This window comes from Agelaius phoeniceus, chromosome 6, assembly GCF_051311805.1.
Source record: "Agelaius phoeniceus isolate bAgePho1 chromosome 6, bAgePho1.hap1, whole genome shotgun sequence".
Lineage (NCBI taxonomy): Eukaryota > Metazoa > Chordata > Aves > Passeriformes > Icteridae > Agelaius > Agelaius phoeniceus.
In genome coordinates this window covers 40,521,615-40,535,125 of record NC_135270.1, presented here as the reverse complement: position 1 = coordinate 40,535,125, position 13,511 = coordinate 40,521,615, and the positions used below count along the sequence as shown (strand labels likewise).

The window sequence follows — 13,511 nt, the reverse complement described above, 5'->3', positions numbered from 1 at the left end:
AGGAACAGAACTGTCCTCCAGTAAAGAAAACTCACTTTGAAACCTGAACCTTCAACTTGAAACTACATTCAGCATTCCCAGTTCTCACATACTGTGACACCGAGTAGCAAAGGTTTTCTCTCCTCTGGCCAGAAATGGTGCAAGGGAGATAGAAACTTCCTACTGGATCCTGTCAGGAACTGAGTCCTGGGTGGTGAAGTTTCTGCTGGGAATTTAATGGCTTCACTTCACTGATGAATCAGACAATTGTGACTTACCAGGGCATTACATAAAGAAGAAAAATGCTTAGTAAGTATGAAGCTCTGTGACCAAACTTTACCTATGAGCTTCTGGCAGCTGCCAAGCGTCACAAACTAAAATGTACATAATTGGCAAATTCAAAACTAGTGGGCCAGTGAAAGGTGTGATTAAACTGGGAGCAATTCACTGTGACCTACAAGAAGCTGCCACTATGGTGAACACTTTGAAGGAAGAGGCCTCAGACCTTCTGCCTCTGTGCACCAAGCCAGTGGACACCTGAACATTTGGCTGTTTCTGTTTCACTCTCTGTGAGTCTAAGCCTTTCTAACTTTACCAGATGTGGTACAGAAATGCAAGTATGGGTTTGTGATGTTTTAATGCTGTGATGAGCCTCATGGGAGCGACCAAAACAGACTCTCAACCAATTATGAGTGGTTAACACACAGAACAGTGAGGGTAGACCACAAAAATACCTGATGACTGCCATTGACAGAATCCTGCCCACCTGACAGCAGGGAGGGCTATTGCTCCAAAAGGGAATGGCTGCATCAAGGCCAGCAGGTGTTCAAATGTTTCTTACACAATGGAACTTCACATCTGTGGTAGCTAAAAACCTGACTTCTTGCCATAGCTTAGCATGCACAGTCAGCTTACACTGGGATTTTCCATTCTAGAGTATCATGGAAGCAACTCTCACCTGTTTTATCAAAAGACTGAACATTGTAAGCTCGTAGTTCTGCTGGTCCAGAAAGCCTTCCAGTATTTGGAGGATTAGGGAAAAATCTTTCTTGTCTTCGAGCAGGAAGAGCTGGATCAGTGTAAGGGTCACCTAACATTGAAGAAATCACAAAAAACAGGTCTGTGAAGATTTATTCCTTCCATTCCACACAATTTTAGACCAGAAAGGTTCTCTGGGTATCTTAAGCTCTTGTAAATATACAAAGTGTCTATTAATCAGGGTGAGCAAACAAATCTTAAATAATACAGAGGAATCCCACTAAGTATATCCAATTGCTTATGTTTCTAAAGAGCTGCAAAAGAAAAAGTTCATTGATTTTTGGTTTAACTTGGGCAATCATAACTTTCAAAATTCTGCTGTAAGTTATAAACAATGGGGCCTTGAAACAAAGGTTCAACCTAGCAAAGATGGAAGACAAAATAAGTAACTGTACGTTTTAAGCCATTCTTAGGTAAGAGTACTGTTTTCCATTATGTTTCATAGTGCTGTAATATGTTTCCACCAACTTGCCAGCATCAGATCTAGCAATCTGTCATGCAGCTACAAGACAAACTGCATCAGTGAGATCCAGGGGCAAAGGTGGGCTAAGAACAAGAAGGAAAGGCCAAGGAAATCAAACTACCTCTCTACAGGATCCTGTCAACAGACCACACCTGCCAGATGAGAAACTGCAGCCTGAGAGGACCCTGAGTTCTACCAGCAGGCTTTCACACAGATGTGAAATTTTTGAAATTCACACAGATGTGTATTGCTTGCTGCAGTAATAACTGAGGTTACCTAAATTTTTTTTCTAAACTTGTAACATTTTTTCTTCTTTATTACAGGTATCCAGGAAGGTTGTCCATACCCCCAAGTTTTTCCTTGAGAAATATCAGCAGAATTAACCCATCTCTGCTTTCCCTGAGTGGTTAAGTGCAATACAGATGTTTATCTGAAGAAGTGAGAGTGAAGACTGATTTTGCTGCTGTTAATCATTGAAGAGACAGTATCAACAGGAAAACACATGCCAGACAGGATGAATGTACCATGGTACTCCAGTACTATTAATATAAATGGTTTTTTTTTTTTTTTTTAAAAATTTTGACATTGTCTATTTTTTATTTAAATAAATTAGACTTAAATAAATTTTACTTCTTAAATCTCTTAGTAATTTACTTCTATCCAGCCCAGACAGGTCTTTTAATGCACTGAACAAACTCCCAGTAAAATGATGATACCAAACAGTTGATTGTCCCTTGATAATACCAACATGTATTTAAAACATAGCAGAGAAGTACAAGTGAATCACACTGTTCAAGAAGAGGAAAAAACTACTATTAAAAAAAGCCAGTTCAGTTGCACGTGCAGGTCCAAGAAAAAACTTAATATTTTTAAACCCAAATAGTTAAATATATAGACTGCAAGTCAGTAAATGCTCTTTTCCATGGATACAGTAGCTAAGCAGAGTTTTTACCTGGTGGAGGCAGAATTATCCTGCGTTCTCTTTCCCAAGGAGGAGACAGGGATCCAGTATCTGATGGTGGTCTGTGGGGATCAGTTAATCTATCAGAATTCAGCTCTCCTCTTTCACTTCCAGCTTCGTACATGGCAGTTGGTCCTCTGGATCCTAATTGAAGAAATGGAGTAGTTATTCACCCTTGTGTTTTAAATCCCCTGCCATGGCTTTCCTCATTCAGTCTGGAAACAGTGGAACAGATCATGGAATGCCAGCACTGCCAGGACACAGGAGGTGCTGGCTCCACGGGACACTCCGGCTGTTTGCTACCGACCACGAGAAGGGTTCAAAGGTGTGCAGTGAAAAGTCTTAGCTCAGTAACAGCACAGCACAGAGGACCTGCAATGCTTTTAAGAAACTAATCATTGTACAAGTTCCAGTTAATGTGCACCAGACACCAGCACCCTCATGATAAATAATCTTCTCAGTGATAAAAACCTGCTGCTAATCAAACTAGCAATTAGCAGGCTGAGAGTTAATACCGGTATCATAAAACACCCATCTGCATTCAACACTCTTCTGGGTCTAATTCTTTATTCAAAAAGAAGGAAAAAAACCAAACCAAAATAATCTGAACCAAATAATAAAAAAAAATCCTCTAAGGCCAGGTCAACACATAATCAAGTGCACACTAAGAACCGTAAAAATGAGTGATTTTAAATGGCAAGCTTTCTCTAAAACAGACTGGGTCTGAAAAATACTGAATTCTGCTATAATTCCCTAGTTCTCCATGCTATAATTCAACCTAAAACTTGAAGGCATTGTGTGTCTTGTTCACTCTGAGATAAGTACTATAATGGCACTTACTGAAATCCTTATGGAATAGAAATTTAGATATATTTCCCACTAATTAAGTAGAGGCTTCACTGGGTGCAATGGTAAAAATAAATTAAACAGTAGCTTCTTTATTACCTGCAACAGATGCTGAACTTCACTCTAGCATTTACCTACACTGCTTCCATCAGCATAAGAAATATGAACGGAGGGTATTTTTCTTCCCTTACAACCTATGCTACCCCAGCTTACTTTCACCTATTCTGGAATTTCTGAATTGTACTCCTGACACACAAACTTCCTGGTCCCTTCCATCAGTAGGGAAGAAACACTTGTATGATGGCTACTTCATATTTAGAACAAAGGGAAGGGAAACAAATTAGTGAACCAGTAACTTTCTAATACCACAACCGCCAATAAAACTGCCTCATGTTTTGACAACATTCTCTCACAGACTGCAGACCAGTGAGATGGAAGGGGTGGTATTCTTTCTTCAGAAAAATAATTGACTCCCTTTTACTTTATAATCACATTTATTTCAGCAGAACCCCATCTGTCCAAGAAAGAAAAGACAAGGGATAAGTCTGGCTTTTTACTTTTCTTAATTTATGCTTCTAAAATGAATCCACTGACCAACCTACCAATAAAAACTAGATTTCCAATTGCCTTGTCACACATTAAAAAGCTTTAGAAGCAAACTGTAAAGCAGGAAGAGTTTGTTCAATTAACTGTTGATGTTGAATTGTTTTAATACTTTTTGTCACTAACAAGAGGAAAAGGTGTAACAGGTTTATAGGAGAGGAGAGAGAAATCCAGAATAGATACATTTTCAAGTTTAAGAATTGTACCTCTTCCTCCTCCTCCACCTGGAAGCATAGGTGAAAGCCTTAAAGGACCCTCCAATAAAGTTGGAGGGGAAAGAAAAGCTCTTGTTTCAGATGAAGGCCGGCCCATTGGTGAGGGTCCATATGGGGAATGCTCTGGAACAGTTAAAACAAAATACTCAAGTTCACAATACTTAGTTTAACAACTGTATAAATAACTTCTCATGTGAAGTTAAAAACTAAACTGTGTAACTAAAATGAAAACTGTGCTCTCATTACCATGTGTAACATATTCCCAGTCTACTCTCATCAATACTATAAATGCTCTTAGTTTCAACAAAATACTTGATGTGACCTAGAGTCACTTATGACCCAATTTTTTTTTTTAATGACTGGTATTGTACATACACATGGCCAAGATAGTTTTCAAACAATTAAATATGTGTGGTCTTGGGAAACAAAACCATAAACCAAAAGAATTAGGCTCTATTTTACAATTCAATACTGTACCTCTGCCAAATGGTCTCATTGGAATATCAAGAGCATAAGGGTCTTTTTCTAAAAGTTCAAGTTTAAATTCTGCTTCAGTTAATCTGCAAAGAGACAACAAATAAGTAGTAAGTGACTAATAAATGCAAAAGCTTTACCAGACTACACTGTTTACTGCCAGGCTTTCTACCTAACTGGTTAATGAAGCAAGGTATTTTATTTCCTAAATAAATATGACAAAGGCTGTCAAAGTACTCTGAACTTATGCCTGAAAGTATTTCTCTATGCTGCTGTGTTTAAACTGTAATTCAGAAGTTGAAGTTGCATTTTAGATGTCAATTCCTAGTATGACATCACTCTAATTGCCCTCCCAGTATTAGTTAACCTCACACCTGAAAGTTCCTCTCAATTACCACCAACTGTTAGTTCAACATTAACTTCTAAGATAAGCTGTGAAATCATTTTACTCACTTAAAACAAACAAACAAATAAACAATCAATTCCCCCCCCCCCCCCTTCAAGATTTGTGTTCTAGTACTACATTCTGCTCTTTCCTCAGGTATTTCAGTACTTCACATAGTTCCTCAGTTCTTACTTTCTTGCATGTCATAATTACAGGAAAGCTCAAGTGACTGCCCTTCTTTCAGGACTCAAACACTGTGATCTCTCTGCTGTCTTTGGGCCACAATACATTAACAGAAAACATCAATCTGCCTAAATCCAACACATGCCAAACTGCATTTGTTTAGGAGTAGAGAAGAACTGCACTTACTTTTGTCTGTTATGTGCATTTTCTTTTTTTATATCATTGAGGTGTCTTTCAGCTGCTCGGGCTGTCAGCTTTGGGAAAGGACAAAAACCAGGCTTAGATACTGCTATTTTTTAATTAAATGCTTCACAAATATGACAAGTCCTAGGTTCAAGACATTCTATGTGAAGTGTATAAATTGCATTTTCACAAGATATGACTCATGTACGGAGCCTCACATATGTCAGCAAATTATATTAGCAGCTCTAAAACTCAAATTTTGGAGGAATGATAAGGCTTTCCTGCCTTATCTTAAAACTTAAAGAAATTAAGTTCTTAAAACTTCAGAAATTAAATTCTTTGGTTATACCTGCTTTGAAGCATCTACAGATCTGAAGTCTCAAATTCTATGTAAGAATGTTGTATTTTAAAATCAGATAGATAAAATCTCTGGAATTATGACCACAAAGCACCATAGCTTTTAGCAGGATTTTATTTCAGACATTCTGTGAAAGTGAAGAATGTATTAGTCAGGAGATATTTTAAATTTTCCTGTTTGGAAAAAAAAAAGGCAAAACCAAATTTTGTAGAAACATTGTTAGGAAGCTGTCAATGGAACATACTGTTCTCACAGGACATAATGTGTTCTACTTGTTGATAAAAGAAGTGAAGTACACCCAAAGAAAATATCAAAATGGCATTGAAACAAGGCCAAAAGCTTTCATTATTAGCAAAATGTCACACATTTGTTATATGGTGTCATGTTCTTCCAGCAGATTTATTGCTATAACAAATGATATAAGATTATCATTCTACTGTGTTCATAAGTATCCAGTTTAATTTTTCCAACTATTTTATATAATAGAAGTGTTTTCAACATGCTTTTGTGTATTTATGCAAGAAATATGTTTCAAAGTGAAAGGTTAGAGATAATTTTGATGATCTGTTTTTAGTCTGAACCAAAAGGTGATAAAGCAAACTTTACAAATAATGAAAAATGAAGATGCAGAAAACACAGAAAATTCAGTATTTGGAACTTACCCAATTATCATGAGCTTTTTTCTCATGTGAAGTAATCTGTGAAAGAGACATTCATCATTCTCCTAAAACCCAAAACTTATGATTATATACTCTCTTTTATAAATTTAATGTGTGTAGGTAATTTATAATGAGGTGCCTAAACTGAAAATTCAACTTTTCAATAAAGTTATCTGGTGATCTCTGCTATGAAATCGTGTCAGTCAAAACCAGATGACATTAAGAAGAGGGAGGGGGAGGCAAAATTAGACACCCAACAAAGCCAAGCCAAATACAGCTCACAAGCTAACAGCAAGTGGTATTCCAGTTGCAGTAAATCCCTCCTACTGGCATAGATGTTGTCACACAGCACAAAATACCTGATTCTCATAAGAACGAATGGTTCTCTCCAGCTCTTCTTCCAGATCCTTTGCTCGCTCTCTGTAACAAAATGAGAATTTATGATATTGCAATGAAGCTTCCAGGGAAAGTTTTGAACACAATAAACTCAACAATAGCCACAAGGTGTAATTAATTTTTTTTTAAATCCAAAAGACAGTATTGTCACTTAGGCCCATGGGATACAAAAAGTTATACTAACAGTGGAAATTCTAGGCCTTACATTCTAGGCAAACAGGGATGCAAACAAGAGAACAGAACCCAAACCCCAACACACCCCCAGGTTTTCAGTGGTTTGTGATGTTTCCAGCATAAAGGCTGCCCTTCCTCACATGCCCTATCAGCCAGCCTCACCCAGCTCAGCACAGGAACTGATGGGGCTGGAGCACCATCACACTGTCACAGTCAGTCCTGAGGGACAGGCCCCTGCAGCACCTGCACTGAAGTTACTTCAAGACCTCATGTCTGATGCCACCTTTGCTGCCAGCTGCCTGTGCACAGCCTCTCTAGGCTCTACACTTTCTCAGCAGGTGGGCCAAAGACACAGACAATGCTTGGTTATACTCAATTTGCAGTAATAATATTATAGTTAAAATTAGGATGTCTACAAAATCTATGTTCTGGATAAATCAGGAAGAGTGAATTCTGTCTTCCTGTATGGATAGTGAAGAATGTCCACAAAGAAGTAGTATTGATCACTACTGTTCAGTTAGGCCTAACTAACTGAACCCTACCCCCATAAAAAATGAAGTAAAATGGCAAATACACATTACATATTGAAAAATTATGCAGTTAGAGGAAATCCAGAAAAAACCCAGAGGTACACATCTAGTGTAACAAAAACCAGAGCAAAGCAGCTAGGAAACAGCTACAGCAAATATTCACCCATGACAATATTTTTGTTAATAATTTCTAAGCAACAGGACTATCTGAAAAGCTTTGAGAAATAGAAATAGAATACTATAACTATACAGCATAAATGTTAGCTCAGTAGGAAAACTGAACATACTATTTATTTCACATTCTCTTAACTTTTTATTTTTAGCTTTGTTCAGTAAAAGGAACTAGATTAGAGACCCACTTCTACCACACCATTAAATCAGTACAATTAGGATTCTAATGGAAGAGCAGGTGCCATAATCTTCAACACCCAAATGTTTTAACATTTTAACTTTTTTTAAAAGTAAAACCACCCTTAGTCTGTATTATTACACACAAACCAGTGTCTAACACACATATACCACAAAGAAACTGGACGAAAATACATTTGCATATACTGTGGTTTTTTAAAATTCTCTATTTGCACTTTCTTCACTTTGGAACAAGTGATTAAACAACTAAAATCTGCAATTACCTGTAGCTGTTAAGTTCTTCAGCAGCATGAATAATTTTTTCATCTACTTTAGAAAGCTTTTCTTCCTTCTGTAGACGCTCCCTCTCTTCTACTGTCAACTTCCTTTAAACAAAATTCAAAAACAATGGTTAATTTTGTTTCAAGTCAACAATCTTGAAAGCAGCCACAAATCATATCAAACAAACTAAAACCCTAACTACATGAACAGTCAGAGATTTGTTCTGGTATTTTCTAAAAATAATTTTCTAGAGGGAAAAAAAAGATTGTTACTGGCTATTTAAAGAAAAAGAAGTTTTTCCAGGTCCTCCTTTTTTGTCCTAATGCCTTATTGGGCATTACAGAAGAAAAAACTCATGCATAAGATTCTGCAGAACACACATGGATATACTGCTGAGTACAGCCCTGAATGGATAAACTAGTCATTTTCCTGTGAACAGCAGCTCTTATCAAGCTGTCTAAATTGTGGATCTTGTGAACATGATTTAAATTTATTTTCTATTCAATCTTCATTATCTACTTTTTCATTTTCCCTGTTTGAATGGACCAAGTTTTTAAATGTTGCCTTAATTAATTCTAAGGGGTTTTTGTGCTGCTACATCACCCCACCTGCTTCTCCCCACCCCTTTTTGGCTTTTCTAAAATTCTTTGATAAGCACTGTACATTTGCTGAGTTTTAGCGAGGGTATTTTTAAATATCATCCACACAGTCTGCTTTCTGCCTGCTTATTGTACCTTTTTTTTAACAGGTTTCTTCCCACTCCCTCCTTGCTCTTTTTTATAAAATCAAAATACTAATGCAGTGATTTCTAGGATTTATTGCATCTACAAAGATGCTAAACATCTACACAAATATACATGCTACAGAGCAGATTACTGAAAGTAATACTTCAAAAAGCTCCTGCACACTGCTCAGTACAGGATCTAGTGTTGTGCTGATTGTCTTGCTGCCTTCAAGATTATGCCCACCCTTTGAAGAAATAATTTCTGATTAGCAAAACTGTAATTTTATGCATGCCCTGAAGTGATGTGCCCTGCTGCCCCACACACACACTCCTGAAGGTTACCATATGCCCTGGACCAAATTTAATTTCTAGTCCTAAACATATTTCTGATTTCAATCACTAGGTCATAATCCCTACTAACATTCTGACTGTGAGGCAGATAGTACACCCTTCATCTTCTGGTTTTCTTGGTGAGGAAAGCCTGATTCACAAGGGCTCTACATTGCTTACCACCAAGAGCTTGCCTATGCTTTAAGTTTTATATATGTCTTGTCATTCCTCTGACATTCCTTGCCCTATTATATAAAATATATCTCACAGTTAAAGTACCTACTTATTTTCTTTTAGCAACTTTGATACATGTATTACATCATATAATAATTCAATTAAAGAAAAAAATAATCAAGCTGTCCTACTTTAATTGCCTTATTTCATAGATTAAAAATCTGTTACTTCTTTGTTTCTGTACTTGCTTCTGGTAAAGTCCTAAAATGAATTGTTTCATGCAAACAGTTTCTATAAACTACTGTAAACACAAATGCACATGAAAGCATAATAAATTGTCTTCACAATGCAGAAAATTCTGGAAAGCAGTATTCAAACTTTCACTCTTCCAAATCAGAGTTACATTCAAATCCAACAGCAAGCATTGAAGATAAGAAGAGGAACCAGCACCTGTGTAGTTTAATTTCATTTTCTTGATAAAGCTCAGTCATTACTTTAAGTTTCTGCTGAAGCTTTTGAACTTCGCTTTCAAAAGATTCATTTTCAGACTGCAAGGAAGCTTGCTGGCTTTGGAGGGTTTCTATGCGTTCTGTCAAAATTAGAAATAATTATACTGGGATAACACATTGGCAATATTTCAGTATACAAAAGTCTGTAAAAACCTTTGATGCTATGTTGATTTAGTAACATAAGATACAAAGTTAACATATTTCAATATATGACACAAAATGAGAAACCAGCAATTATACTCTCTACCTGCCATGACGTGCAGCCCTGTGTGTGTATCAGGCCTTTGCTCCAAACCACCTAACTTCTTTGAAAACAACTCAGCTTTGTAATTCAGAATCTAAATTTTCATTTAGAGCTCTTACTATTGTCATTATTTCACTAAAGGAGTACAACTAGCACCACCATACACTCTTGCAGATTTACCTAAACAAGGTCCTCCTCAACAGCCTGAATGGATAACTCAGATTTGTCAAACTACCTTTATCTTTCCAAATTGAATTCAAAATCATGTTTCTTTTCCTATTTACTATTCCTGTGTCTCTTTTCAAGAAATATAACAAGGCTTCAAGTAAGTTTGAACATCTCCATGAGACAGAGCTACAGTCAATTTGGAGAACTCACTAGCGCAAGGAACATGTTTAAAGGACTGTAAAGAAACTGAAAAATACAGTCTGACAGAGTATTTCACCACCCAAATAACAAAGCCATACATTCACAAGTGCTGGCTACCCTGCCAGCTATGATTATGAAAGCAATAGCTAATCACAGGTTTTAATTTGAATTTGAGTTGTTTTCATTTCATAAGGTTTAATTCACTATGTCCTACACAACAGAGGAAAAGAAACAGAGCAGGATGTTTTTTAGCTCAATTCTCTAAATGCAGTACTTTATATTTTAAGGATTGAGCTTGCACCCATTACAAACTAACTATAATTAAGCCACCCTTTTAATAGATGGTTTTAAAATTTAGAATAAAACTTCACTGTTTCATGTCCAGAAATTATGTAAAGAAGGTACTATGTATTTATTAACATTACTTTGCTCTTGTATTTTAAGATTCTATAGCTAACTTTATAGTTACAGAATATTTCAACAGAGTACAATCAAATTACAACTTTGATTGCTCCACATCTAAAATCATGTATTTAAAAGAGCTAAGCAACTTAAAAACTAATTTTAAAAATCAAGTAGTTACTACTGTAAACTTAATTCAGTTTTTACTGGAATTAATACTTGCAGCCTGTAATACCATTTTACCAAAGCAGCATCTTAAAGGCAAAAAAGAATTTAATTACCCATAAGTTCCTCTTTAGCTTTATTTTCATCAGACAGTTTTGAATACATTTGGTCTCTTTCTGCTTCCATGGTCTTTAAACAAGCATTTAACTACAATCAAAATAGAAAAAAAAAGGAGAACATTATAAGATTACAAGATTAAGAAAGTGCTTGCATGCAAAAATATCTAATTAAACTTTAAAATATGCTAAACTCTGATACTGGTATTACCAAAATAACTACATATTAGTTAGTTTCCCCTCTTCTACCCACAAGCTACTTAAAATCACATACCTTTGCAGCATAGATCAATTTCTTTACAGTTCGTTTTTGCTCATCATCTGCTTGAAGGAATAGAACAACAAATCACATAAAAAGCATGAAAGGGTTTGTGACAGAGCTTACTGCTATTATTTGGTTTTTATACAAGAGCAATGCCAACATACAACATAGGTATGCTAACAACAGGCACAGCATACTTGGAGGATAAAGGAGCAAAACCAAAGCAGGGGTGTGAGTAGAAGATATGCCATTGTAGTGCTTTGCTTGCCAGTCAGTCACAACTCAGACTGGTCATGCTAACAGCGAGATGCTGAATACACACTCTGAGATTGACGGGCTTGTGCCCTGTGGTACCATAAGTACCAGCACAAAAAGAAGCTGCAGCAAGAAAGAGGAGGAAGAAGAGCTTTTCTGTGTTGCTGTTTAAGGGGACTCACATCTACACCCTTAGATGACATGCTACCACACTGCCTGCAACAAGCAACACCTCTGTAAGGATAAGGAAGAAAAAATTAGGCTCTAAGGACCCTCAGTACTACTGCTGGGAGGAACTTGAAGAATAAATAAAAGCAAGATTTCCACCTAGAAATGCCACAAAGTCACTGCTTAATATACAGACATGTATTGCAGAATTCTGCAAGAGACTGGCCACTGAGTCTTTACATTGCTCTATGACAGTCTGTATGCCACACAGTGCTGAACAGGAAAATAGGTTGCTATTCCAGAGATGTCCAAGCATCAGTTAACTGTCCAACATGAATGACATTGGGTGAGATTTAAAAATCTGACTTCTATAAAGCTAATCTTGCAACTTTTCTGGCAGTTAGTCAGTTCTGTATTTCTAAAACATCTGTTAAATATTTAAATAGGGAAACCATACCTAAGTGCTCTCCATTCTCTGTTTCCCCCTTTATATCTGTGTCCCAGTGGTTGTCTTCAGTGTCACCATCTTCTTGTATTGCTGAACTCCAGTCTTTCATGTTCAGTATATATTGTGTCAGTGACTAAGAAAAAGCACACAAGAACCTCACAAACAAATAAAAGCAATGAAAATGTAGCTATCATTACAATTACTTTCTTTATTTAGGTCCCTTAGTAGATTAAGTCAGGCCCACATACAAGATTCTAGATGTCTGGTAATACTTTTTCTATCAAAGCATGTATTTGCAGGTCAACAGGCACATCCTTGTGAAGAATTTTCAGACAGCTCTAAGCATGGATGATTTTAGTGTGGCTTGTATATGTAAGGTACACAACTATAAGAATATACACCCAAGTTCCACACTACAAACTGGGGACAGGGGGGAAAGCCAATACTCTATCAGAACTAAAAGAGTTTTTCCTTAGTTGTCTTTATCAGACAGCTCCATTGTGCTGCTAAGCAACCTTTTTTTGCTTAGCCAGAAACATTACATTAGAGAATAGAGACAGCAAACAAAAGCCCCAAACAGTGTAAGGCATATTAAGACAAAGAGAGGTTGTCAGGCTTTCTTGGAACTCTATGATTAGCATCAATCTGAATAATTTGATTCAATCCTAAATGTCATAATTTACCTTGATTTGGCTCTCTTTATTTTTCAAAACTTCTTCTACATCTGTTTTAGAAGACTCAAACATCTTTGTTTGTTCATTTAGTTCACTAAGTCGTTCACCCCATCCTTCAGCTTCCTGTAAAAGCTAAAAAGGGAAATACCAGATTAGTGTGACTGTCTACAAAACCAAGAATTGAAGATGAATAGTACTGAGTTACAGGTATTGGCTATACATAAGTGGGATTTAAACCTCTCACCCACCAGTAAGAATTAACAGAGATAAGAGTACAAGAAAGTTATAGCCATAGAGTTGAAAATTAAGACTTCTATGTTTAGTTCAGCTGCTTTAGCTGCTATAGCTGTCCATTGTAATTAGTTGTTAGGATATTTTAAGCATTTATAGCACGTGTTTAGTTTATTCCACTGAAGTTTAAAAACCTTGATGTGACAATAGCAATGAATATAAAATAGTGACAATTTATTTAACAATGACATACACTGGAGAATGGATGGAAAACACACCCCAATAGGAATACACAGTGCCTGTGTCTTTTCAACTTAGAAACAGTCAGAAAAGTAAGGGAAAACAGGAAGCTTTTAGGCAGTT

At 36.5% G+C, this 13,511-nt stretch overlaps 1 protein-coding gene across 5 annotated transcripts in view; it reads right to left on the bottom strand.

Moving 5' to 3' along the window:
* The window catches only part of LOC129121691 (melanoma inhibitory activity protein 2), a 30,151-nt gene that overhangs the window by 7,131 nt on the left and 9,509 nt on the right, over window positions 1-13,511 (bottom strand). For 2 of the 5 annotated variants that reach the window (XM_077180470.1, XM_077180467.1), the window contains exons 9-21: window positions 12,927-13,049; window positions 12,253-12,376; window positions 11,385-11,434; window positions 11,111-11,201; window positions 9,756-9,894; window positions 8,080-8,181; window positions 6,707-6,767; window positions 6,351-6,386; window positions 5,334-5,401; window positions 4,583-4,665; window positions 4,097-4,228; window positions 2,433-2,585; window positions 938-1,069 (exon numbers count right to left, since the gene is read on the bottom strand). In XM_077180470.1, the coding sequence (XP_077036585.1) occupies window positions 938-1,069; window positions 2,433-2,585; window positions 4,097-4,228; window positions 4,583-4,665; window positions 5,334-5,401; window positions 6,351-6,386; window positions 6,707-6,767; window positions 8,080-8,181; window positions 9,756-9,894; window positions 11,111-11,201; window positions 11,385-11,434; window positions 12,253-12,376; window positions 12,927-13,049 (1,294 nt within the window). The remainder of the gene's footprint in view (window positions 1-937; window positions 1,070-2,432; window positions 2,586-4,096; window positions 4,229-4,582; window positions 4,666-5,333; window positions 5,402-6,350; window positions 6,387-6,706; window positions 6,768-8,079; window positions 8,182-9,755; window positions 9,895-11,110; window positions 11,202-11,384; window positions 11,435-12,252; window positions 12,377-12,926; window positions 13,050-13,511) is intronic. The other 3 variants (XM_077180469.1, XM_077180471.1, XM_077180472.1) reach the window with 3 other exon arrangements.